This window comes from Natrix helvetica, assembly GCF_964273705.1.
Source record: "Natrix helvetica genome assembly, chromosome: 3".
Taxonomy (NCBI): Eukaryota; Metazoa; Chordata; class Lepidosauria; order Squamata; family Natricidae; genus Natrix; species Natrix helvetica.
This window is the reverse complement of record NC_138549.1, coordinates 158,573,174-158,599,910: the sequence shown is the minus strand read 5'-3', so window position 1 is coordinate 158,599,910 and position 26,737 is coordinate 158,573,174. Positions and strand designations below refer to the sequence as shown.

The following is a 26,737-nucleotide window of genomic DNA, read 5'->3' as shown; positions in this document are numbered from 1 at the left end:
GAAGTCCATTGTTCTCGGTAGCCACATGGGGTCATTTTTGCAACCTAACTCTCAGCCTAAAAATAAGGGGTTTTCAGTCTATTGATCATCTTCCCTTTTTTCCTCTTCATATTATTATCATTATTTTTAGAATTGTGGCCCGTGGATGCCTTTCATTGGGTTCCATTCTAAACCACCACGACTGTGTTGGCTGAAAGTTCATCCATAAATACTGTTAAGTAAACAAATTCTGAAATGACCTCTAGTTATACAGGGCTACTTAAAAACAAGAAGAAGAAAAATGCCATTTGTGGCCCTTAAAACGATTTTATCCACTTTCCACAAGCCAGTGGATTTCCCATCAGTTCTGAGCCCTCTGCATCCATTCCCCTTGATGCTCTTTGGATGAGCAATGAAAGTATTTTACAACTCTTGGGCGCCCTTACATGTCCCAAAGTCCTCTGGAATGGCTTTAAGTGGACAATAACCACAAATGCATCTGATTTATTATTTTTCAAGGTAAACGATCTCGAGAGGGGCTTCATGTTGTGTGACCTTGCCGCCACTACTTCTAATACACAGCCGGGATCTATGGCCTTTCACCTTGGCTGCAGCCTTTCTCTCTGCACATGGATTTCATTCTTCAGTATTAACTGCAGTATAAAAGATGACTTTAAGCTCTCACAGGCCACTTTGCTGGAGTGAATTCTGGTTTCCCCAGCAGGTCATCTATCTATAGTGCATATACATTTGGAACAGAGACTATAGGCAAGCACAGTGTGGCACAAAGTCATTAGCTGCTCGTAAATCTCCTGCAAACTAAGGTTTTATCTAGATAACAGTTTGTAACCTTTTAGCACCATCAAGTCCTTTGAGAGTTTGGTGAAGCCTATAAACACTTCTCAGGAAAAAATGATTGAATTGCATAAAACGTATATAGATCAGTGGTGGGATACATTTTTTTTTACTACTGGTTCTGTGGGCGTGGCTTGGTGGACGTGGCAGGGGAAGGATACTATAAAATCTTCATTTCCACCTCACTCCAGGGGAAGGATACTGTAAATTCTCCATTCACTCCCCACTCCAGGGGAAGGTTACTGCAAAGTCCCCATTTCCTCCCAATCAGCTGGGACTCGGGAGGCAGAGAATAGATGGGGGCATGGCCAGTCAGAGGTGGTATTTACCAGTTCTCCGAACTATTCAACATTTCTGCTACCGGTTCTACAGAACTGGTCAGAACATGCTGAATACCACCTCTGATATAGATGTTATTACAAAGAAAGCCAAAGAACTTCAATTATCAAAATATTTTAAGAATAGCCAATGTGGACATTATTAATACAGGTACTTTTTTATTAATCTATTAAACCAATGTCAATGCTAGTTTAATTGTTTTATGCCTGTTTTATGCTGCCCAGAATCGCTTGTTGAGATGGGCAGCTGTAAAAATCAAATAAACAAATAAATAAGCAAGTAAATAAATAAATAAGGCAATCCCCTTTTTAACGTGAAATAATTTTAGTGAGGCTTATTAATGTTAAGAAACATTTTGCCATAAATCAGTTTGCTATCTACTTTACAGAATAAAAAGCTACATTTTAGTCAAAGATTAGTGAAAGTAAATTTGATAAGGTTCATCCCTCTAAGTTCACATAAGCCCAGAAAGGCAGTGGCGTAGCGTGGGTTGTCAGCACCCGGGGCAAGGCAAGTAATTTGCGCCCCCTAACCCGTGGATTTTAGCACTAGATTAGTTAAAGAAACCCTTACCCCCTAAGCACATGTATTGTTTGTTATGAAAATACTGATGTAATTAAAGTAAAATGCATCTAAATACAAGTTTATTTTCAAACACTTTATTGAGTTTAGTGATCCTGCCTATGCCCTGCTAAGTGTCCAGCGTGCCCCCTTTCAATGTGGAATGACCAGCATGCCCCCTTTCAATGCAGAGAGACCAGCATGCCCCCTTTCAATGCAGAGAGACCAGCGTGCCCCCTTTCAATGCAGAATGACCAGCGTGCCCCCTTTCAATGCGGCCGCCCCCCCTGCACCCCCCACGCTACGCCACTGCCACAGAAGCATCTTTGGACAATGATGGCTCGCTCGGCTAAGAAAGGGAGATGAGCACTGGCCCCTAGAATCAGACATAACCTTTACCTTTTATAAGTATTACAGATAGTCCTTGACTTACAACCACAATTGAGCCCAAAATTTATGTTGCTAAGTGAGACATTTGTTAAGTGAGTTTTGTCCTATGTTAAGAAATTGCGGCCAGTTTCTTGCCACAATTGTTAAGTGAATCACTGTAGCAGCACGGTTGTTAAGTGAATCTGGATTCCACATTGACTTTGCTTGTCAGAAGGTCGTAAAAGGGGATCCCATGATCCCACAATACTGCAAGTCATAAACACGAGACAGTTGCCAAGCATCTGAATTTTGATCATGTGACCGTGAGGATATTGCAACTGTCATAAGTGTGAAAAATGGTCATAAGTCACTTTTTAAAGTGATGTTGTAACGTCAAACAGTCACTAAATGAACTGTTGTAAGTCAAGGACTTCAGTCTGTCTCACTAGGTATAGATATTTGTTAATATTTTCATAATGACCTTTGAGGGAGTTCTGTATACAGTCACAATTAACAGAGAGTGCTTAATTTGAATCTCTTTAGTCATTTCCTACATTCTACCTTGCACTTGGCTAGGAAGAATTTATTATTTAAGAGTATTGCATCTAATTAAGATGTCAGCCTCTGCTTTTTAGTCATCAAAGTTAGGTATTTTCTATTGCAATTATCTAGTATTTTGTATAATTACATAATTATATTCCTTGCTTGAATACTTTCTTCCTGAAGATAACGTAATGATATTTAACAGAATCAAATGCACATTTCTTCCCTTAGAAATCATAAATCAAATCTACAGGTATAGGATGGAGGACATGGTGATGTCTTGGTAATAGAACTTATGCAAGTATTTTGAAAAGATAAAATAATTGCATACAATATATGAGTGAATGTTGCAATGTGGCTGCAAAAAAGGCAAGCACAATTTGTATACTTTTCAAACCACAGGAAGGAAGTGTTCCCTTTCATTCTGTGTTGGCCAAATCGCATGCTGAATTATTGTGTACAATTTAGAGCATCACACTAAGAAGGATTTAGACAGATTCAGAAAATAACAGCAGAAATAAATGCAAGGGAATTTAATATGCTCCAGTTATTGTGTCTGCAACTTTAGGATTATATTACTCAATGGCAGCTGTGTTTTATGTACTCCCAAACACAGAGACTTTCACAAGACCATCCTAATGTCCAAACACTTTATTTTGCTTACTATTGATTTAAATTCCCAAGAACAGAAACTGGATTGCCAAGATTGGTCAAACACGCCTGCTTGCAGAAGAATCATATTATGAGGGGTCTTTGGTGCTCTTTGAGCTTGCTTGTTTTCTTGCAGAGGTTTCATTACCCAAACTAGGTAACATCATCAGTGCTAGTAAAGAGTGTGGCGTCACTAGCACTGATGTTACCTAGCTTGGGTAATGAAACGCAAGCAACTTCAGGGAGCACCAAGGACCCCTCATATCAACCCTGAGGTACAAATATTTCTCTTTTATTAGAATCATACTACTTTATTCCTGAATCCACAGATTGCACACGTCTTATTCTTTAATTAGGCATGAATTTGTATGAATGCAATTTAGTCAACAAACCACAGCTAAGCCAACTATGGCTTTTCATGGAAACAGATTTCACCCCCACCCACCCACCCCAGGTAAATCCATAGTTTGCTTACTCCTAATTATTTCGCTAAGCCCGACCTGTCTCCGCTCACACATAACGTGTGACTTAAATGCACATCTTGATTTACAAGCCACAAGTAAGCAAACCACCACCTGTTTTACACAGCTGCATAAATATGTTCGCCCGCTTTGGTTTCTTCCAGATTACTTGAGGGATGCAAGAGACTTTTGAAGTCCCACACAAACATTTAGCGGAACCCAAATTATGTTAGTATCAGAGAAAAAGGTCAGCCGGGACAGACATGTTTCACCCTGGCACGACTTCTATTCTTCGAAGAGCTGCGTGAACGGGAGGGCAAAGCTCTACCGAGCGGATTTCAGCCCAACCCACCCACCCCCAGCAGATCTAAGTTGGCCCCAAAAGTAGCAGCTCTGCAATCGTCTTAAAGGCGCAGGAGGTCCGTCGGGGGGGGGGGGGAGAGGGGGGAAGGCCAAGAGCGGCCACGAAGGACCGAAGGACCGACAAGGGGCAAATGTCTGGCGTAGGGAGGCGCTGGCGGTGTCTTTAAGGCGCTGTCCCCGCCCCGTTTTCAGACTGCTGGACACCCCGCCTTCCTCCTGCCGAACCGGAGGAGGAGGAGCGGACAGTACCGTAAGAGCTACAAGCCGCAGGTGTAGGCAGACGAGTGCTCCCGCGAGTGCGCCCCTCTCAGATGTTGCGCCCGGTGCGGCCGGCCCCCCCTGCACCCCCCACGCTATGCCACTGCAGAAAGGAGATGGATCTCAAGTTGAGAGCCCTTATTTTAGATCAGGAATCTCAAACTCAATTTCATTGAGGGCCACATCAGTGTTGTGTTTGACCTTGGAGAGCTTGGGTGGGCGTGGCCAGCTTGACAGCACTTGTATCAGGGGTGCCTGTGAAGCCAAGCTCCGTTTTTGGCTGCGACAGCCTCCTGCAACCCTCTGCCAGCGAAAATGGAGCTCGGGATGGCTGCACAATCCATTTTTACTAGCAGAGGCACCTTGGGCTGATGCTTCCCTGTTTCCAAGTTGGCCCCCTGGGCCAGATCTAAGCATCCTGCAGCCCAGATTCAGCCCATGAGCCTTGAGTTTGATACTCCTGTTCTAGATGGTCATCTAGTACATGGGAATGGAAAGATCAGAATTAACTGCTCTCTTCATTCTGTTCAGTGACTCAGGTTCAAGAACCACTTTCCATAAGGAGCTAAGCCCATATATTGAAAAACTCACAATGCACAATCAGGATCCTTTAAACAGAGAACAGGAGAATGAGGGGAGATTATATAATGGCCCTCTATAGGTATAATTGTTTGATACGATTAACTTTACTTAAGTTAGGCTTTAAAATCATTTCAAGGTTGAAACTGTGGTTAAAGTTGTCTACCTTAGCCACAATCTCAAAGTATGGTTTGTAGCAGTGGTAGGATTCACTTACCTTCCCTATCGGTTCGCAAATGTGAGTGCATGCACCTCATCTGCGCATGTGCACCACCTTCTGTGCATGTGTAGAGCTCGTGCATTATGTTGGGGCCGGTGGGCAGAGCCGCCTGCAGCCACTGCTACCAGTTCACCTGAACCGGAGAGAACCGGCTGGATATCACCTCTGGTTGTAGTAATGTTACATGAATTACTCCACATGCAATCTAAATCCATATACTTGGTGAGGTGGGCTGGTGGGAGGGATTTTTTTTTTAATTTGAATTTATTCCATCTCTTTAATTTATATCTCATACTAGCAACAGCCTTGTCCAGAAAGCTGAAAAGGTTGCTAAAAGTCAAAATAAGGATTTAAAACTCTTATTTATTTGCTTTTATGATTTTTACCCTGCCCTTTTTTATTTTGGTAAGCACTCAAAACATCTACAAAATTTAGAAACAAAAGCAGAATATATAAAAAAAATACTGATTAAAGGAACAATAAAATAATTGGTGCTTATTTATCATGCTTCTACATAGCTATATTTTATGACGACTCCCCAGTGGGTAACAACATAATCGTACACATCAAATATCCATAGTAAACCAATTTAAGTAATTAGGTTTAAATTAATCAAATTAACACAAGCACAGTAAAGATAATAATCATGATAATAAACATGCATTAAAATGTCAGAGCATCATATAATTATTGCGATTGGGATATTAACAAAATGAACTCCATTTACTATGACTACCATTAACAATTAAAAGCCTGTTGAAATGAGTTGGTCTTCTAATGGCAAAGATCGGGGGAGTAAGTGCAACCCAAACGATTTTATGCAAGTCTTCTCTCACTTCCATAGCAAGAGGCCTCTGACAATGGAGACCTCTTCAGATAAGGCCTCTTGAAAGACAGGAAGCCATACCTCAGAGGTGGGTTCCTACCAGTTCGCACCAGTTCGGTGAAACCAGTAGGGGAAATAGCGACTGGGTCTCCGAACCGGTAGGGGCAGCATGCTCGCCAGAGCCCCCGAACTGGCTCCCTAGTCGCCGCAACATCTTTTTTTCACCTTTTTAAATATGTTGTGCATCCGCAGACTTATTTATAGGCAAGTGCACACGTGTGCAAAATCGTGCATGCATCGAACAGGCAGTAATGCCGGAAGAAACCCACTCCTGCCATACGTAAGTTTATTTAAAAACAAGTGGCAGAATATCCAACCTTGGTGGTGCCGGAAGAAACCCACTCCTGCCATACGTAAGTTTATTTAAAAACAAGTGGCAGAATATCCAACCTTGGTGGAGCCCAAAACAATTAAACAATGTCATTTATTTATTTTATTTATTTTTCAGGATTTATAGACTGCCCCCTCTCCCCGAAGGGACTCGGGGCGGTGTACAGGTGTCTCATTAAAACGAATACAAAAGACGAATATCCTATACCCTTAAAAACGAATACCTTCTTAGAATGTGAATGGATAAGCAGAAGGATATATCACAGCCATAGGTTCAACTGGGAAGTCAAAAAACACCCTCAACGGCAATAGTAACCTTTCATACCATTACCAGGAAAACTACAGACATGTCCACGGAATCCAGAACTGTCCTCTGAATGCCAAAATGTGCATTAGGGCTTCACCACATAACTCTGTTCCTTACATACTTAGAAGCAACACCAAAATTCACATTATGAGAGAATCCCATTTGCTTCTGCTTTGCTCCCACCATAGGTGCCTATGTACATCCATGTACAGTAGTTACCAGGAATCAAGATTGATTCAGTCTTATTTATTTATCCAAACACAGCATATTATGCTTAGTAGACAATTTGCTATCAATGCAGATCCTTCAAGACAGCCATTGGGTGATGCAGGAGCCTAGCTGCTGAATTTTGCACCATTCATTCATTCATTCATTCATTCATTTTGCTTTTTTTTTTGTAAATAAATAAAAAGTAAGATTAGCATGCACAGCAGCTCCTGCTCCAATTCTTCTTGATCTGAAATGAAGAGTGAGTAGTGCAAAGTATCCTATGTGTAGTTCTATAGTTGATGGGAGATTTGAAAAAATGAGAAGTCCTTGGTGTTCTCTGAACATAGTTGCTTTCTTGCAGATGTTTCGTTACCAAACTGGGTACTATCAGTGCTAATAGGGAGTGAGATTTGTTCTCCTTTTACATCCTACTGGCTTGCCCTGTCAGGGTTGGTTGGTTTGGTTTTGGTGGGTTGCTTGGCAGTTCCTTAATTAGGGTATAATTTACTTCTTGATTGTTAGGGTAATGTTAATCCTGAGGTTAATCTCTGCTCATTTGGGTGTTGATTGCTGCTGAGGGGTTTTTTGGTCTTTGTATTACCTTTTTGACTTTTTTATTCTTTCTTTTGAATGGTCTTTAGACTTGAAGAGGGATCCTTCAGGTTCTCATTTGTCCTTCTACCTGCATCCCACTAGCTCTCAGGAGCTTGATGCAAGTGTGCTGTGATAGTTAACATGAATGGCCTAGATATTGAATCTGATCAGCCCATGAATCTGATCAGCCCACACTAGATATGGCTGTGCAAAAAATTAATTCCTGAGCATCAAACAGCACTCCCAAACAGAGAGCGCTGGTACTTTCAGAAGAAGTGGAATACTGTCTAATCACAGTTAAACTTTGAGTCATGTTTATCCATTCCATCTTGTCTGGATTGAATGTCAACATGATCCCCATCATCCACCCATTATCAACAAAAGAAATCTTCCTTCTATTCTGAAACTGGAGGACCAGACAAACTGGAAACTGGATGTGTTCCTGCACCCACTTATTTTCAAATTCTTGGCTAGTGATAATGGAAGTTGCATTCCAAAATGCTTAGAAGGTATTAGCTTACCTCCTTGGTCTATACAGTGGTGTATAAATATTATAATTTGGGATAAACACCCAAGGAGTGTCAGGTTCAGTTTAGCCATAAAGTTCTTTGGGTTAGTGCAAAATATTGTTCACACATCACATTAAAGCCTTCATCTGGTTTGGTTTAGCATATTGTAAAAAAACAATGTCATGTATTTCCTAAGTACAATTAAATAAATCATAACTGTTCTGTAGGGAGAACGAGGCAGGCAGGAACTGAGGCAAGGCAGGTTGAAGCTAACACAACCTTTATTAACAGTTTAACATGGTAAAATGTAAGGCAAACCTCGAACCGGCAAAACAGCAACATTTGACAGCTGACAGCCCTTTTATACTAGAGCTGTCAGACGCTGAACCAATAGAATGGCTGCATTCTCCCGCCAGCTGGCTGAACCAATAGAATGGCTGCATTCTCCCGCCAGCTGGCTGCTCACGTCTCAACCAATCAGGGGCCGGCAATGATAGTCAATGGCATCGTAGCTCGAGGACTTAACGCCCCTCTCCTCCCAGTTAGCACATGCGTAGTCAGCCAAGTACACCGACTGGCATCGGCTCCACCCGATTGTCTTTGTTGCGGCTTCATCCACGGCTGCCTGAAGGCTCAGCTCTTTTCGTGCTAGCAAGCATCGCTGAAATCTGAGGTCTTTGATACCACAGACCAGCTGTTCTAACAGGGCATCGTCCAGCACAGGAAAGTCACAGTGCAGGGCCGTGTTCTGAGGGAAGCTCACAGATTCCCCTTCTCTCTGGGTCCTCTGCCTAAAAGCATAACATCTGGCTATGTGCGAGGGAGTTGGAGAGTAATGCTTTTTAAATTTCTCCAAAAGAGTCTCCCGAGGCATCGAATGGACGGACTAAGGGGCTGCTAAAGCCCTGTTCCAAACATGTCGTGGCCACATGCGCTGAGAAAATATCCTCTTTTACGGCCACTGGACAAACCGGTGAAGTTGTTTGCCTCCAGGAAGCATTCGAACCACTCGAGGTAGGAGTCCCATGTTTCAGTGGCTGGGCTGAATGCCGTGAATGCCGGTAAATTAGCCATCCTTAGAAGGACCGAACTGAGGAATTAGCCTTGGAGTGACGTCTCGTCACCTGTGACTTGAGGCAGCTCTTATTAGTGACTTCGCTTTTCCTTTACCTCAGTCCTAATCCCATCCTCGTCGCCAGTGTTCTGTAGGGAGAACGAGGCAGGCAGGAACTGAGGCAAGGCAGGTTGAAGCTAACACAACCTTTATTAACAGTTTAACACAGTAAAATGTAAGGCAAACCTCAAACCAGCAAAACAGCAACATTTGACAGCTGACAACCTTTTTATACTATACAGCTGTCAGAGGCTGAACCAATAGAATGTCTGCATTCTCCCACCAGCTGGCTGCTCGCATCTCAACCAATCAGGAGCCGGCAATGATAGTCAATGGCGTCGTAGGCTCAAGGACTTAACAATAACACTAGTGCCTTATAGAAATCAAATAATGATCTCTCACTTTTCCTAATTGACCTTATGCATTTATTGTAAATTGGGACACAGTGGTTCAGTGGCTAAGACACTGAGCTTGTTGATCAGAAGGTCGGCAGTTCAGTGGTTAGAATCCTTAGCGCCACGTAATGGAATGAGCTCCCGTTACTTGTCCCAGCTTCTGCCAACCTAGCAGTTTGAAAGCAAATAAAAAATGCAAGTAGAAAAATAGGGACCACTTTGGTGGGAAGGTAAAAGCATTCCATGTTCCTTTGGTGTTGAGTCATGCCAGCCATAGGACCACAGAGACGTCTTTGGACAGCGCTGGCTCTTTGGCTTTGAAACGGAGATGAGCACTGCTCCCTAGAGCCAGAAATGACTAGGGGGTCAGTGCTCACATGTGCAGGGGAACCTTTGCCTTTACCTTATTTATTGTAAAACTAAAACGAAGTAGGCAAAGTAGACATTTTTTAAGCATTTTGGAGGAGAGGTGAGATAGTGATGTAGTAAACATAACCTCCACCCCATGTTGTCTTCTTCAGAAATTTCCGAGCTTTGGAGATGCTAATCTGAACATCTTTACTTAGAAATATATAATAGGTCACTAAAAACTAGGAATTATATTTGTACAGTCCTCGATTTAAGACAACAATTGGGATCAGAATTTCCATTATGAAACATGACATCTTGATTTGATCTTTATTGCTACAGTTGCTAAGCAAATCACTGCAGTCCTTAAGTCAATCCCGTTTCTCCCATTGATTTTCCTTCTTGAAAGCTGGATGAGAAAGTCACAAATGATAATTACATAACCCTGGGATGCTGCAACTATCGTAAATAGCAATAGCACTTAGACTTCTATACTGCTTCACAGTGTTTTACAGCCCTCTGTAAATGGTTGGCCTCTTGCCCCCAACAATCTGGGTCCTCATTTTACTGACCCTGGATGGATGGAAGACTGAGTCAACCTTGAGCCTGGTGAGATTCAAACTGCCAGATTGCAGGCAGCCAGCAGGCAGCAGTAGTAGCCTGCAATACTGAATTCTAACCACTGCTCTTTAGTTTAAATACATGATTGCCATGCACCCATGGTCATAGGACCATGGCAATGATGTGGCACTTGTGAGTGTAAGGACCAGTCATAGGTTACTTTTTCAGTGCCATTGTAACTTCTAACGGTTTCTAACAAATGGTTGTAAGTCAAGGACTACCTGTGTACAATTAGGAACAGGTATCCAGGATCACTGTGTGAACTGCCACAAAGAAGAGGGAATCAAGCTATTCTCCAAAGCCCCTGGGGGCAGGACAAGAAGCAATGGGTGGAAACTAATCAAGGAGAGAGCAGCCCAGAACTAAGGAGAAATTTCCTGATAGTTAGAACAATTAATCAGTGGAACCACTTGCCTCCAGAAGTTGTGAATGCTCCAATACTGGAAGTTTTTAAGAAGATGCTGGATAACCATTTGTCTGAAGTGGTGTAGGGTTTCCTGCCTAAGCAGGGGGTTGGACTAGAAGAGTTAGGGTTAGGACTAGAAGACCTCCAAGGTCCCTTCCAACTCTGTTATTCTATTCCATCAGTGTATTTATTCTTTTCAACTACATAGCTCTTCCAACACTCACATATATGCAGCACACAGCACCAAGTTCACACTGCGTGAACCTTTCAGTTATAAACAAGCTCTCCCATTTTTACAGTAGCCAGTGACATTTACTATCCACCTGGTGAAATGAAGGGCACTTGAGTTGAAATTGTATCCCATTTCTTGCAAGGCTAAGACATCGCCCCCATTGTTTATCAAAACTGCAGACAATGTGCCTCCAAAGAGTTAAAGCCTTGCAGATGTCTATGAATCAACTTCTCAAGAGAAGCCACAATAACTGCCAAAACAGCTACCAATGCACCGGCAACTGTCTGGTACAAAACAGTCCAGTGCACAATTTTAACATAAGACTCATGCTTAGCATCTTTGTAGTTTTTTTTTTTTTACTGAAAAAGTGTGCTGGATAGGTAAACAATGAAATAAATGCTCCAACACAAACATGACAACCAAATTGAGACCGTTCTGAAAAATCAGAGGTGCAAACCTGTTCCAAGTATTTTTTATGACAAATAAAAATTCCCACACAGAGTTTTCTATGCACCCAAACTAAGCAATCAGCTCTGCACAGTAGGACTTGTGGTGGATTGATATGGGTGTTATCTCCCCAAGACTCCAGTTTCAAAGTTATCTAAATTTATTTTCCATGTCAAAGGCCATGGTTTACTGACTTCCCCGATCTATAAAAAGTTTCATGAATGAAGGAATCCTCTGGGGGAAGCACACCATCAACATCTGACTTGGAGGCACGGTTTACTTGAATGGTATTTCCATGTGACCCTCATGCAGAGTGACAGCATATTTTAAAGAGACAGCTAACAAAAGCATGATGGGTTCAACTGGTTTAGTATCGCAGAACTTCAGAATTCTCTGGTGCAGATGATGAGATACAAGACCCATTAAGTGTAAATAATGTAGGTTTTTTTTCCCTACTTGCAGGGCCGGTTTTATTCAAGTGGAATGAACACCGCAATTCTATTCCTGAGAATATTTTGCATCCATTTGGACTTTTCAGCACATTTATACTCCTAAGCAATCAACCTACTGAAGCCATGAAGATTTACTTTTGGGTAATCGTGTGTGTGTGTGTGTGTGTGTGTGTGTCTGTGTCTGTGTCTGTGTGTGTCTGTGTGTGTGTAATTACTGGTTTCTTATCTCAAACAGTTGTGCCAGCACAAGCTTATGCGTGTTGATGCTAAATGACGCCTGTTGCCTTGACGGCAGTTCTACACACATTTTACTTAAAGTATTAATGTCTACTTCTTTGTATAAAAAAACAAGGTTGCACCCTTGCACATCAACCCACCACAGGTCTCACTTCTGAGTGAAGTTACCTAGGATTAAGCAAGCTGTGCATTTCCAAGGTGCCACAAGACTTTAAACCAAACCCCATTGCAAATGCCGATCGCACAGCTGCCCTGAAGTTTGCTTGCTCTTTTGCCCTAACCAATATTGCACCCTTGCACATCAACCCACCCCAGGTCTCACTTCTGAGTGAAGTTACCTAGGATTAAGCTGCATGTCTCCAAGGTACCACTAAGGGAGGCTCCTCTTCAGGAAAGAGGTGAAAAGTTAGGAGACCCAGACTGCCTCAATCTGTCGATTCCCGATTTCTTAATCAATTTCCAATCAAGCCATTGCCTCCAACCCAATTCCCATAAGACACCACTCGCCCCAGTCCCCTTTGAGGAAGGATTCTGCCACATTCAGTGCTTGCTACTAGCACAGTTGAAAACCCTGAAAATACCCATTTAATGCCAGCGCAGATCTCTTATTTTCCATTCCCTGAACGCTATGTAGAAATGTGCTTTGCAATTCTTTCGGGTACGTAACGCAAGGATCTGGAAAGGCTCAACTCTCCGCAAGGGATAAGTAAATAACTAGAACACTAAAGCAGACGTTGCTTGGCTTTTCTTCTCCTTCAGACACCCAGACCGATTCCCACCAACCCACCCGGCGGCCGCGAGGAGCATCTGGCAAGTCTCAAACCCTGCCGCTCAGTCTCGGATGAAAATGCCAAGGGGAGAAGCGGGGATGGGGAGAGGGGGGCGGAATGGGGAGGGGAGGGACGCCCCAAAGCAATCGTAAAATACTTACGCCCAAACGCCTGCTCCTAATCTTGACATACCCTTGCTTTACTATATCATTAAAATTGGAAGCCATCCCGGATTACGGCGGACGAAGGCGGGCTGGAGGAAAGTTGCAAACGCAACCCAGTTTGTAGCTGCGCCTGGCTCGTTGGCTGCCGTTTGAACTCCCCCCCTACCCACCCCAGATGATCGATCCGTCTTTGGGATAAATCCTCCAATCCTGACCCAGAAGCTCGTCAGCGAGGACGACTGTTTTCCTGCTCTCTCTCTGTCTCTCTTTTCCTCTCCTTCTCTCTCTCTCTCTCTCTCTCTCTCTCTCGCTCTCTCTCAGAGAGAGAACGGTAGCTTGAACGCTGCGGAGGTCGCAGCGGAATGAGAGAAGGGAATCAGCCCAAATACTCTTCCTCCTCCCACCTCCCCGGTTCTTTCTTGACTTCCCTAGTAGGGAGCGCAGTTCCCTCTCTTGCTTCCTGGATGCAGGAGCAACTTTCCCTGCCACCTCACTTCTGATAGGGCAGAAGCACCATCCACAACTAGGGAGGCGGAGGAAGTGACAATCCTATAGTATATAACACCGTGGTGGTGAACCTATGGCACGTGTACCACAGGTGGCATGCAGAGCCCTCTGTGTGGGCACATCAGCCGTCGCCCCAGCTCAGCTCCACCGTGCGTGCATGCATGCATGAGCACCTCCCGCTGGCCAGCTGGTTTTGGGGTCTCTGCTGTGCATGTGCAGGGGGCATGGGAGCATGGGTGGGGTCATGCGCGCATGGGGCAGGGCAGGGCACATACAGAATGCTTGGGGGCGTGACTCGTGGGTGGTTGTCACGTGTGCATTTCATTATGGGCACGCATGCGCTCTCAGCATGCAGCAATGAAAAGGTTAGCCATCACTGGTATAACACAAGGAAGAGGTGGGGATCTAATTTTAAGGGCAGTAAGCTTCTACTCCACCATCTTTGACCAATGCTAAGAATGGACTATCGTGATGATCAGACTAAGAATGGACCAAGTTTCCTCAAGCCACTGTCCTTCAGCTGTGGTGAGCAGAAGCTTCCAGGAGAATTGTACTCCAACACCTCTAGATGAATAAATAAATGTGCCCCTGGAAGATATGGAGTCCCATTTCCTAGAGTCTATGGGAGCGGGCAGCTATAATAAGTATAAATTAACAGTAAAATAGTAATTTACTCCATTATGAGCTACTTGGAGCTTCTTAATGTTGAACATTATCCTGTAATGTATTTAATCAATGAGTTTGAAGTTTGGCATTAGCTATGACCCCTCAATATACTATGGATAGCCAAAGATAAATGGATCATTGAACAAATCAACCCAGAGTTCTCACTCAAGGCACAAATGGTTACGCTCAAATTATCTTACTTTGGACTTATTTTCTGAAGACCTAGTCCTCTGGAGAAGGCTCTAATGTTGTGACCGATGAATGGAATGAAAGGAGGATGACCATCACCAAGATGAATGGATAACCAGTTACAGTGGTGATGGATCCACCATTAAAAGATCTGAAAGACCAGGTTAAGGCTAGATTGTCCTGGAGAAAATCTACCTACGTGGTCAATAAGAATTGACACTGACTTGATGGCACACAATCAATCAAATATGTATTTAGCAAGATATAGCAATGTTGGAAATATTGCTCTTTATGTTGTAGGATATATTAGATTCTGAATCTAGAAAAAATAAATGAAAATAAGTCCCTACTTTGTCATGGTCATCCTCACAGGGTGATCCTTTCTCCTTTTGGATATGGCATTTTCTCAAGAGGACATACTGTATTGTATATATATATAATGGTCATATATCAACAATACCTGAAAAATTATTTGCAGAGGAACATAATTTTCTAAGAAGTAAGTTGGAGAAAAAAAACTGAACATATCAGTGACAAGATATTGGGTCCCTAGTGCTTTGCAGCCATCCCCCTCTCACCATCATTTATTTCAAAAATAATATGTGTTCTAACATGTGCTCTGTATCCAAGGAGGATTGTAAGTGCTTGTATTGTCAATACGACGAGGATTCTGCTTCACACACCTTGGGTTCAAAGATGTGCTGATTGCAAATTCTGAAGCTGTAATCTAACACCATCTCAGGAAACCTAATTCTATTGGAAATATATGTCTCTTAACCACATATTTTTCCAGCCCAACACCTTGCAACTTCTAATACCAAATGATATCACAAAATTGAACATGAGAATTTTCTACAGTCAATATTTGCGCTGTAAATGATAATGATACTATAACAACAACTGTTAGTTAGCATTAACTCAGTGTTAATTCTTATAGATCATGTGTAGATATGCTACAGGGTGAGTTATCCCTTTATGTTATTGCTGGATCAGTGGTGGGTTCTCGATCCCGTTCCAATTGGTACGGTTGGAACAGGCCCAGTGGCGTCCACATGGACGCCTGCAGTGCCCGCATGTGTCTTAGCGCCTCTGCAATGCTCCAGCTAGGCACTGTACGCACCATGCACGTGCGTGGAAGCCTTAAAAGACAGGTAAGGAGCTGGGGCAGGCGGGTGGGCCCTCTGGAGCACCGTATCGGAATGGTATCCAGTGCTTTGGGCAGGCTCCGGTACGCTGGTACTGTACCGCCTGCAACCCACCACTGTGCTGGATGCTTCTTCACTTTCCATTCATCTTTCCCAAAATTATGGACTTCTCTAAGCAGCTGGGTCTATACATATGTTCAAAATATTATAGTTTGAGACTGTTCATTTGTGCTTCAAATGAGAATTCCAAATTGACTTGATTTATAATAAATTTGCTGTCTGGTATTCTCAGGAGTCACCTCCATCTCTAAAGTTCAAGGCATTCCTTTGCTTTCCGTTTCTTTAATGTCCAACTTTTACATTTGTAGAGTAGCACAAAGAAAATTAATGACTGCACAATTCTAATTTTTTGTACAATACATATAAACACGTCACAGCATCTTCTCCAAGATCTTCACTGCCACCGTATCAAGTGTTAATCTGGAGTGAATTTCTTGATTGCTGGTTCTTTTATTGTTGATAGATGATCTGAAAAGGCAAAAGCAATCCACCATTTCAATGTCTTCATGGTCAGTTCGAAGGCTGGTTGCTGAACCCGTTTGTGATTAATTTGATTATCTTTATATTTAACTGTAGTCCCAATTTTCACTGTGCTCTGTGACTTTCATTACTAGAGCTTGCAATTGATTTGCATTTTGGCTATCAAAATCCCAATAAAGATTATTGATGCTTTTTTCTCCAAATATAAAATTGCATACATCTTCCACTCCAGGTTCTCTCAATCTATATTCTGCATATAGATTGAATAAATAAGGAGAGAATATACAGCCTTACTTCATTCCTTTGCCAACCGAGCACCAATCTATTTCATTGAATATGGAAGTATAATCTTTATTGCCGTTGTACTTAAATACAACGAAATTGGTATGAGAATGAGCTGAAGAAGCTTGTAATAGATTGTAACAGATTAATAGAGTTGGAAGGAACTTTGTAGGTCATCTAGCCCAACCACCACCACCACGTCCCAAGCAGGAGACCCCCACCTACACATTTCTGACAGATGGCAGTCCAATCTCTTCTTGAAGGTCTCTAGTGATGAAGCTCCCACAACTTCCAACGGCAAGATGTTCCATTGGTTGATTATTCTCACTGTCAGAAAATTTCTCCTTATTTCTAGGTTGAATCTCTCTCCTTGATCAGTTACCATGCATTATTCCTTGTCTGACCTTCAGGTGCCTTGGAAAATAGCTTGACCCCTTCCTGTCTGTGGCAACCCCTCAAATATTAGAACATTGCTATCCTGTCTCCCCTGGTCATTTTGTTCACTAGAATGCCCATGCCCAGTTCCAGCTTCTTGGATGAAAAGTGAAATGTCTTTAAAAAAAAAAACAAGGAAGTTCAGTTGCTTCTTTAAAAAGCACCTTTGAGACAATCTACTTCATTGTTTTCTGCCCAGAGTCACTTGCTGTCTTATGTACAGACTTTTTATGAGGATGTTCTGAGATTCCTACTTTAATAAGGATATTCCATAGCTTCACATGGTTAACACAATTGAAGCCCTTCCCATCATTAGTAAATGTCTTTTTGCTATTCTTTAGATTTCTCAATTACTCAGTGTGCATCAAGAATAATGTCTCTTGTTCCTCAGCCTTTTCTAAAAACCACCATTAATGTTTCCCTTTCTATGTAGGGCCCTAATCTGAGTTAGATCATCCTGAACATTGTTTCACAAGCATGAGAAATTAAAGAATTAATTGTACAAAACTTTGCACATTCTGTTAAGTCTTCTTTCTTTGGTATTCTTTGGTATAGAGCCAAGGTGGTGCAGTGGTTAGAGTGCAGCGCTGCAGGCTATTTCAGCTGACTGCTAGCTGCAGTTCAGCAGTTCAAATCTCACCAGCTCAAGGTCGACTCAGCCTTCCATCCTTCTGAGGTGGGTAAAATGAGGACCCAGATTGTTGGGGACAATAGGCTGACTCTGTAAACTGCTTAGAAAGGGCTGTAAAAGCACTATGAAGTGGTATATAAGTCTAAATGCTATTGATATGTACACTTGCTTCTTCCAGTTGTTGGCTGTTGTGTCATTCTTCGGTTTAGCTAGCCCAATTAAGTTAGCATCTTTATAGATTCCTCCTATACAGTATCTTGGTATATTCTTTCCCTCTTTGTTAATGTATTGCTGCTTCTGGTTTCTTCTCTTTTTGTTTGTTGTATTTTTTTTCTGATCTCTCATTGACCCTCATGCCATGTTCCTCTGGTTCCCTATGAATGAGGCACAGGATTTCCAAGAGATTCTTGAAAGTTCTCCTTGAAAAATGGTGAGATTGCAGACCATCTCTTATAATGGAAATTGGTCAATTTCATTCTTCCGCTTCATATTTGGAACTTGCATATTTGATCCATTCCACACTCAACTCCTGATCATATTTTTATTGAGATTTTCAGCTCCTTCCTGTTTCAAAGCCTTTATTGTACATCATGTATACAACAAAATTGGTTTAGCCCAGTGTTGGCGAACCTTTTCGGCACCGAGTGCCAAAACTGGAGTGTGCACATGTGAGCTGGAAACCGGAAGGGCAGCTGCTTCTCCTGGCAGCTCTGTCACCTGTAAACACCCCTCCCCATTCGCTCCTCTTTTATTCCCTATGGGAAGGGCCATTCACTGTCCACCTGTGGCTTTAGTCCTAAGTTAACTCTTGTTCCTTAGCTCTTCCCTTCATCTGGCAACTCTGCGCATCCGCCCACTGGGAACAGGCTCCAGCTGTTCTTCTGCCCCACTGATATCCAATTCCGAAGGCAGCTGATAACTGTCAGATGGCCATGGACCCATCTCTGCCTCTGATGCAGAGCACTCGTCAGAGCCTTCCCCAGATTCCAGTACTGGCCCATGTTCCTCCTCACTGTCCAAATCTGTTGCAAGATCCACTGGCTGCTGGCAGGCCACAGCAGTACATTCCATCCAATGATGTCCATATGTTGTTGTGTTAGCCTATAAAATGTGTTAGCATCTTCCCATCTTTTCGTCCTTGTGGGGAGAAAATTGATATTGTCTTGTTATATTTGTCCTGGATAAGCTGAAAACTTAAATAGAGATAAATGCTGCCACTCTAGTAATCTTCAAGCATTTTCCACTGTATTATCATTAGGCAATCTCAACTCTGTGTTAGCATTTATAATTGTGGGAGAACAAAAGGTCAGACTGAAGTATTAGTGGCTCCGTTATTAATAATTTACATGGATAGTAATTATAATTACATTATTCTGTAGAGTGGGAAGAATGTTTTAGTCTGTGGTGCAGCTTCACAAAGATTTCTTTTGGCAGGACAAGGAGAAGCATTAAATGATTCAACCAAAAGGATTGGCAGTTCATTCCAGAAGTCTTCCTCTCTTTTTTTTTTTTTTGCCCTTTTGAACTTCTCTTCCTGAAGATGAGAATAGGAAAGATCCCGTTATTTTTAAAGCCTTTAAACAGTAATATCGACCTTCAGTGGTGTTTTCGGAAAATAGGGAACCAACAACTTCATAGAGCATACAGCCCATTCAGCTCTTATGCTAGTTTTGAAAGACATGATTGTTCTGCATATATGAATACCCCTGTCCACGCATACAGGTTATAAGCATTGTAAAAGCTAACATATGAATGAGTTGCGTCTGTAAATATTCAGCAATATTTTCTGGTCTTATGGATCACCTAAAGCTTATTTTAGGCTTTGTGGTGATCAACTTAACACTTTCAGGATACTATCTATCTATCTATCTATCTATCTATCTATCTATCTAGCTATCTAGCTATCTAGCTATCTAGCTATCTAGCTATCTAGCTATCTAGCTATCTAGCTATCATCCATCCATCCACCCACCCACCCAATAGAAGAGAATATAATGCAGCTCAAGACTGAACTGTGGAGTCCTTGGTGATCTCTGGCTTTGGTTATTTCCTTACAGATGTTTCATTGCCCAACTAGCTGAAGACACACTTTATTCTGTTGCTCATCTGCCATTTCTGAAACTTTATTGTGATTTTAATTTTGTATAGTGTGTTAAGTGATAAACTAGTCAGAATTCCTGCAAACAAATGTCATAAATCCACATCATCTGCTGCTCAGTTTTATCATCAGTTTCATGTTGATGCAGAAAAAAGTCCTAGATGAGTTGAGCAGGACTCCCAACATGACTAAGGGTTGAGGTGAGATGGGAACCTGGCTAAATCATTGCTTATGATGACATTTAAATGTTAAAAGGAAACAATGATTACATTGACAAATGTGACGAAGCTCATCATAGTCATATAATCAAGTATCTACTTTAATGCCAGCAATCTAGATGCTCACAGGTTCATTTTCTAAAATTCATACAGTTACGGAGATGAGTTTCAAAATCTGAGTTCTGGATCCTACATGATGTCTTAGTAAGGATTTTCACAAATGTATTTATGTAAAGGAATAAATAATCTTGTGAAATATATGAAAGAGCTTTTAAGGAAGGACTCGCTAAAAAAGATTAAACAGAATTGAAGCAAGCATGGGAAAGAAACTCAGAATAATCCTTCTTTTGTTTAATATAAAACGGAACATAAAGAAGCCTGGACAGGCTTTCATGATTTTGTTGACTTTTATGGAGATCTTGTGGTGTGTTTCTTCACCAAGCACTCCTGAAAAGGCTGGTACCCTAAAAGCCTGTAGCTGAAAAATTCCAGGGCCATTTCACCATGATGTCATTTGGGGAAATTAAGTAGATTAGCCAGTGACGTGCAGTCTGGGGAGGCAGGGGAGGCAGAGCCTCACTGCTCTCGTCATGAAAAGAAAGAAAAATCCCCTTTTCTCTTTCATCTCTTTCTTGCGTGTGCAAGCAAAATACCCCATGATCACGGTGGCGAGGACAGCAACTCCTTCTGCTGCGCTGCGGAGAAGAGCCACAGGAAGGAGGGGAATGGGACCACGTGTGCAGGAGGCTCCTCAGCGCCAGCCTCAGATCAGCGCAGCCGCAGTCCCCTTCATGTTGGCTCAGGAAGGAGGGGAATGGGACCACGTGTGCAGGGGAAGGGGACCGCGGCTCACGCTGATCTGAGGCTGGTGCTGAGAAGCTGCCTGCACACGTCCCATTCCCCTCCTTCCTGTGGCTCTTCTCCGCAGCGCAGCGGAAGGAGTTGCTGTCCCGGCCACCGTGATCCTGGGGTATTTTGCTTGCACGCTTTGCAAAGATCAAAGTTGTCACAGTCCTCCCTTCATGATGATAATTTGATGACGTCACCAGCCTCACCAGCCCTAAACCTCACCGCACGTCACTGAGATTAGCTGTTGTGGCCCTTCAGTGGTCAGAGGAGCTGGCAGCAGATTTGGACAGTGAGGAGGTTGGGGAGGAACATGGGCCAGTCCTGGAGTCTGGGGAAGGCTCTGACGAGTTCTCTACATTGGAGGCAGAGACGGGACTAGGTCCACCTGACAGTTATCAGCTGCCTTTGGAGTCGGATATCAATGGGGCAGAAGAACAACTGGAGTATGTTCCCAGTGTGCGCATGAGCAGAATTGCCATATGAAGGGAACAGCCGAGAAACAAGGGTCGACTTAGGAGTAAAGCTACAGGTGGACAGTGAACGGTCCCTCCCATAGGGAATAAAAGAGGAGCAAAAAGGGAGGGATGTTTGCAAGAGACAAGTACTTCATACCTGCATTCTTGCCAAGCATTGCGGCATCTAAAAGATATCAGCCTGGCAACTTTCCAAGCCTGATAAAGGTCAGTAATTGTGAACTATCTTGAAAGACTGTGGGCCGGGACTTTGCTGGAGAGGAATTCACTGTCAATTAAATAAAAGGGGTTTATCGGCTTTATGCTGCTGGAAAAGCCTAGGTCAGAGCACTAGCCATGTTTATTTTTAAAATGAATTACTTCAAATCACAATTCCTTAACATTTATTATTGCCTCAAAGAACTCTGGAATAATAACAAAAGTAAAATAGAAGCATGCTAGGTAGAAGGTTTTGGATTTGACCCTTAAGTTCTCTTCTAAAATTGCTGAGACCATGGCGAAGTTTACATTAATCAGATTAGCTACAAAACTCCAACTTTTTCAGGCTAGTGAACTTATCTTTGGAGAGCATGTTCTGAACTTTTGCACAAAATCATTGCTGTGGAGGGAGCTTAGAAGGTGCTCTCTTAACATCCATACTTATTTACGTCTCTTGGGAGGAGGGTTGTCACATATCCAAGGAAAATGCTATACTGCATTATACCCATTATTTTTATTTCCTAAGAAAACTTTTGGAGACAGCTTGTGCCCTGAAGACATTCTTGGATATCAAGAGGAAATCACTTTACTGATACTTTGTTTTGTTTTGTTTTTTTCAATTAAAAAAACACTGAAATCTTTTTTGTAAGGCAGATGCGGCAAGTAGACACCAAGAAATTCTGAAGACACTGTGGACAATGTAGCTAGTAGTTATTATGGCTTTGTGATATGTATAAGAACAGCATCAAGTTGCTTCTGAATATTTATTATGGGAAGACAAGAAGAGGTTGATTATCCCCATATTCTACCTGTATATTCTGCAGTACCATGTATTCTACTGTGACGTTATGGGATACTGGATGAGCCTTTGATCTGTTCTGGGTCCTCCTATTCTCTCTATATAAAGTACTTCTATAGAAAGACTAAAGAAGATGATGCCCCTGGGCTGATATATTCTCATGGAAAACCTTATTACTCAGAATAGTATTTGATTATTTTTTTTCCAATCTAAAGAAGAGCTGGCATCTCCTAAAGCAACTAAGTTAAAAGAACAGCTTTGGAGAATAGCTTGACTTCCTCTTCTTTCTGAAAACCTCTTGGATACTGGAAAACTAGCAGGGTCACCCCTAGTCCTTCTTTTTCTTACATTCCTGCAACTGTTCTTCATATGTTTTACCCTCCAGTCTCTTAATCATTTTTGTTGGTCTTCTCTGCACTTTCTCTACAGTCTCAACATCTTTTTTTATATCATGGCGACCAAAGGTGGATGCAATATTCAAAGTGTAGTCTTACCAATGTTGATCTTGTGTATCACCATTATTTATGAAGATGTCCAAGGGGCATATATAATCCCTATTCCTATGTTTAAAATATAATAATTATTACAAAAAGATTGCTAAGTACAACTTTGATTGGGTAGGGTTGGGGTTGGGGTCAGTGGTAGGAGAAACGATTGGATATAGCCTTACCAAGTTTTCTGCAATTGGCCATATACTCCATTATAGTATTCATTATATAAAGGTGTCTATGCATATTTTTAAAACTCCCCAGGGTGCCTGCTAACTGTTATCTAATCTTAAGAATATAAGATCACAAGAAATGTCCTGCTAGAAAAGATCTCTGACCCATCTAGTCCCCAATCTCTTTTACAATGATCAACCTAGTTGCACAAATAAGTCTCCCAGCATCTCCCCAGAGATACCTACACATGCAATCACATAACCTTCAAGGCTAATAACAATTGATCTCAAAGACTTCCAATTGACTTCTACAGGGGAATAATTGAGTTTGTCATCTGCACCTCTATAACTGTCTGGTTTGGTTCTGCAACCCAACAAGACAGACACAGACTTCAGAGGATAATTAGAACTTCAGAAAAAACAATTACTACCAACCTGCCTTCTATTGAGGACCTGTACAACGCACGAGTCAAAAAGAGGGCCATGAAAATATTTACAGACCCCTCGCATCCTGGACATAAACTGTTTCAACTCCTACCCTCAAAGCAATGCCTTAGGGCACTGCACACCAGAACAACTAGACACAAGGGCAGTTTCCCCCCCCCCCCCGAACGCCATCACTGTGCTAAACAAATAATTTCCTTAACACTGTAAAACAATTTACTAAGTCTGTATTACTATTACTATTAATTTTCTCATCGTTCCTATCACCCATCTCCTCCCACGTATGACTGTATGACTGTGACTTTGTTGCTTGTATCCTTACGATTTATATCGATTGTTTCCTAGTATGATTTGATTGCTTATTTGTACCCTATGACTACCATTAAGTGTTCTATCTTATGATTCATGATGAATGTATCTTTTCTTTTATGTACACTGAGAGCATATGCACAAAAAACAAATTCCTTGTGTGTCCACTCACACTTGGCCAATAAAGAATTCTATTCTATTCTATTCCATTCCATTCCATTCTATTCCATTCTATTCCATTCTATTCCATTCTATTCCATTCTATTCCATTCTATTCCATTCTATTCCATTCTATTCCATTCTATTCTATTGAACCTTCTTTGAAGCAGCAGAGCCAGTAGACAACTCCTAATAGCAAATTCCAACATTGTTCTACTCTGTCAGTTGCTCATATACTGTATGTTGCTCAGTAAGACAGGCTTCTCTAACTCCTCCTTTCCAAAGTGCTACAACTGCAACCATCACAGACTTTATACATCTCAAGCTAATTTTAATTAATAATTATGATGTGCCATTCAGTCTTGATTCAGAGTGCCCTGATTTTAATGATTTACAGCTTCAGTTGTTTTGAGATTTACCTGATGTTTTGATTCATATATAGATAACGAGTACTATAATGTTGATTTCCCCCTTCCCCCATTTTTGCCAAGGTCTTTTGGTGAAGGTGCTACCTAAGAGGCAGGGTATACATCTTGAAATGAATGAATAAAGCTACCTCTGCTCAATCTGCTTTTGCTTCCCCACAGTCACCTTGTCAGAGCAATACAAGAATTAAAAATGTCAACCAGTTTTAGAAGCTGGTCTGAGCAGCATTGAAGTGCAGCCGAATAATTTTTTTAAAAAAAAATTAAAATCCAAAATTAGTAAACACATTTACTTCTGCTTGCAACTGACCAAAGCAAGTTGCAAGGCCTTATTTCATCATTTAATAGCCATCAAATTGTCTGGTCCGATCTCTTGAAATAAGAAATTCTGCCTCCTCTATGGATGATGCAGCTAGAGAGTTGTGACATTTCATGCTTTGTTACCTGCATCTGATAATTGGTTTTATCTGACTCACCCAAGAACTTTTAGTTCTTCAAAAAGAAAAACAAATAAATGTTCTTTGTGTGTTTCTCTCTCTCTCTCTCTCTCTCTCTCTCTCTCTCTCACACACACACACACACACACACACACACACACACTGCATGCTAAGATCTTTTTGAAAAGCCATTCTTGTTTCTTTCCAGCTCTGAATGAATGCAAACATTATCTGGAGTTCACTGAAGCTTAGCCTAATAAAGCAATTACTGCAAAATCTTAATGAAATGACTCACTAATTACCCTGCCAGGCTCTTGTTGGCACATAGGAAGCAACATGTCCATTGACTGAAGAAGAATCCAGGCAAAATAGAAACAATGACAGACAATGATTTGGGGAGAGTCGGTGATGAGCAGGCGTGTCTTAATATTGGAGTGACTTCTGGGGAAGAAACGGCAAATTGAAAATGGCTCCACTAAAAGCAGAGTCAACATTTTAGAATCCATTCTCTGGATAAGAAGAGATCATCTATAAGTGCTCCAGACAGATGGCCCTTGTGAGGAATTCTCAACAAAGCAGTTTTTGGTGCGTTCAGAGCAATGGCGAAATTTAAACTTTTGAATTACCAGTTCTGTGGGCGTGGCTTGGTGGGCGTGGCAGGGGAAGGATACTGCAAAATCTCCATTCCCTCCCCACTCTGTGGCCAGCAAAGGTGGTATTTGCCAGTTCTCTGAACTACTCAAAATTTCCGCTACTGGTTCTCCAGAACCTGTCAGAACCTACTGAATTTCACCCCTGGTTCAGAGCTCTGGGAGATGAGGAAATAACCATCTTGCTCAAAACACAATCAGCACCTTCAGAAGAACCCTGGGTTTGCAAACTTCTTTTTTTAATCACTTTTGCAAATTGTTTAAGTGCAATTCTTTTGGCTATTAGGAACTTTTGGATCAACAAGGCTGAAAATATATGTGAGTTTCCTTCAATTAGTAGCAAAAGAAGATTGATGAATGGAAAGCAAAAAAGAACTTGGTTTTGGAAAATTATAAATGGTTTAGATCAGGGGTGTCAAACTTGTAATGACACATGACGGGTGACCAGTTTGACTTCCCTGATCTAGTGGATCTCAATGTACCTAAATCTTCCTGGCTGCTGGTATATTTGAGCTGTTCATGTTAGCTGCTTATTAGCCCTAATCATTCGGTTGTTGGATCTTGGATCTGACTTCTACTCCTAGACTCACTACTTCCTACTGTTCTTAAGCTTTTGGTCTTTAATCCAAACTTTATATTACATAAAACTCTTCCACCCATTTTTCCCACCATCACACTTACACACACACAAACACACATTTTTGATGTTGACAGTGTGCAATGACATTATGAGGATGGATGATCTGCAGTTAGGGATTTAACACTAAAGGTTAAATTTACCCTAGAAGTTTAAAAATGATACTATTAGGAAAGACTGTCAAGAGAAGACTAATATGGAATAGGTGTGATTATTCCTGCCCAGCTTCAAACTAGAAAATCCCATTAAGATGAAATCTGTAGCGTCATGCCAAACTGACATTGTTTGTTCTTACATCTATCCAGGGAAACTGAGTTGTCGTCTTCACAAGGAAATCAATATTGGCTAGGACTGAGGCTTTGTTTCCTACTAAGCAAAATGAATGACAGCCTGCAGCTGGATTTACACGTGTTTGGGGTTCAAATCCATTGTTGAAGTGAAGTGATATTATGGAAGCCAGGTTGAAGGACCCCAAGGGATGTTCTTCAAAATCCTTGCCCAATGTTGCTCTGTATTGATCTAAAACAATGTCCATCCAAGCGATTCAGAATGGTCACAGAATTTTAATTTCAAACTCAAACTCAGAGTCCAAGGATTGAATCAGAGGTGTGCTGTTTTCAATGGGTTAGCAAGAGTAATGTCACTTAGACTTATATACCGCTTCACAGTGCTTTACAACCCTCTCTAAGCAGTTTTACAGAGTCAGCATATTGCCCCCAACAATTTAGGTCCACATTTTACCCACTAAGATACTCAAGAGATGATTCACACCCTGGTCAGTGTCT

At 41.8% G+C, this 26,737-nt stretch overlaps 1 protein-coding gene across 3 annotated transcripts in view; it reads right to left on the bottom strand.

The window, feature by feature from the left end:
- DOK5 (docking protein 5) overlaps nucleotides 1-13,544 on the bottom strand; it is a 76,246-nt gene extending 62,702 nt beyond the window's left edge. For 2 of the 3 annotated variants that reach the window (XM_081949403.1, XM_081949404.1), the window contains exon 1: nucleotides 13,198-13,544. In XM_081949403.1, coding sequence (XP_081805529.1) covers nucleotides 13,198-13,263 — 66 coding nt within the window. In that variant the 5' untranslated portion in view covers nucleotides 13,264-13,544. The remainder of the gene's footprint in view (nucleotides 1-13,197) is intronic. The other variant, XM_081949402.1, reaches the window with a different exon arrangement.
- Nucleotides 13,545-26,737: the final 13,193 nt, after the last annotated feature.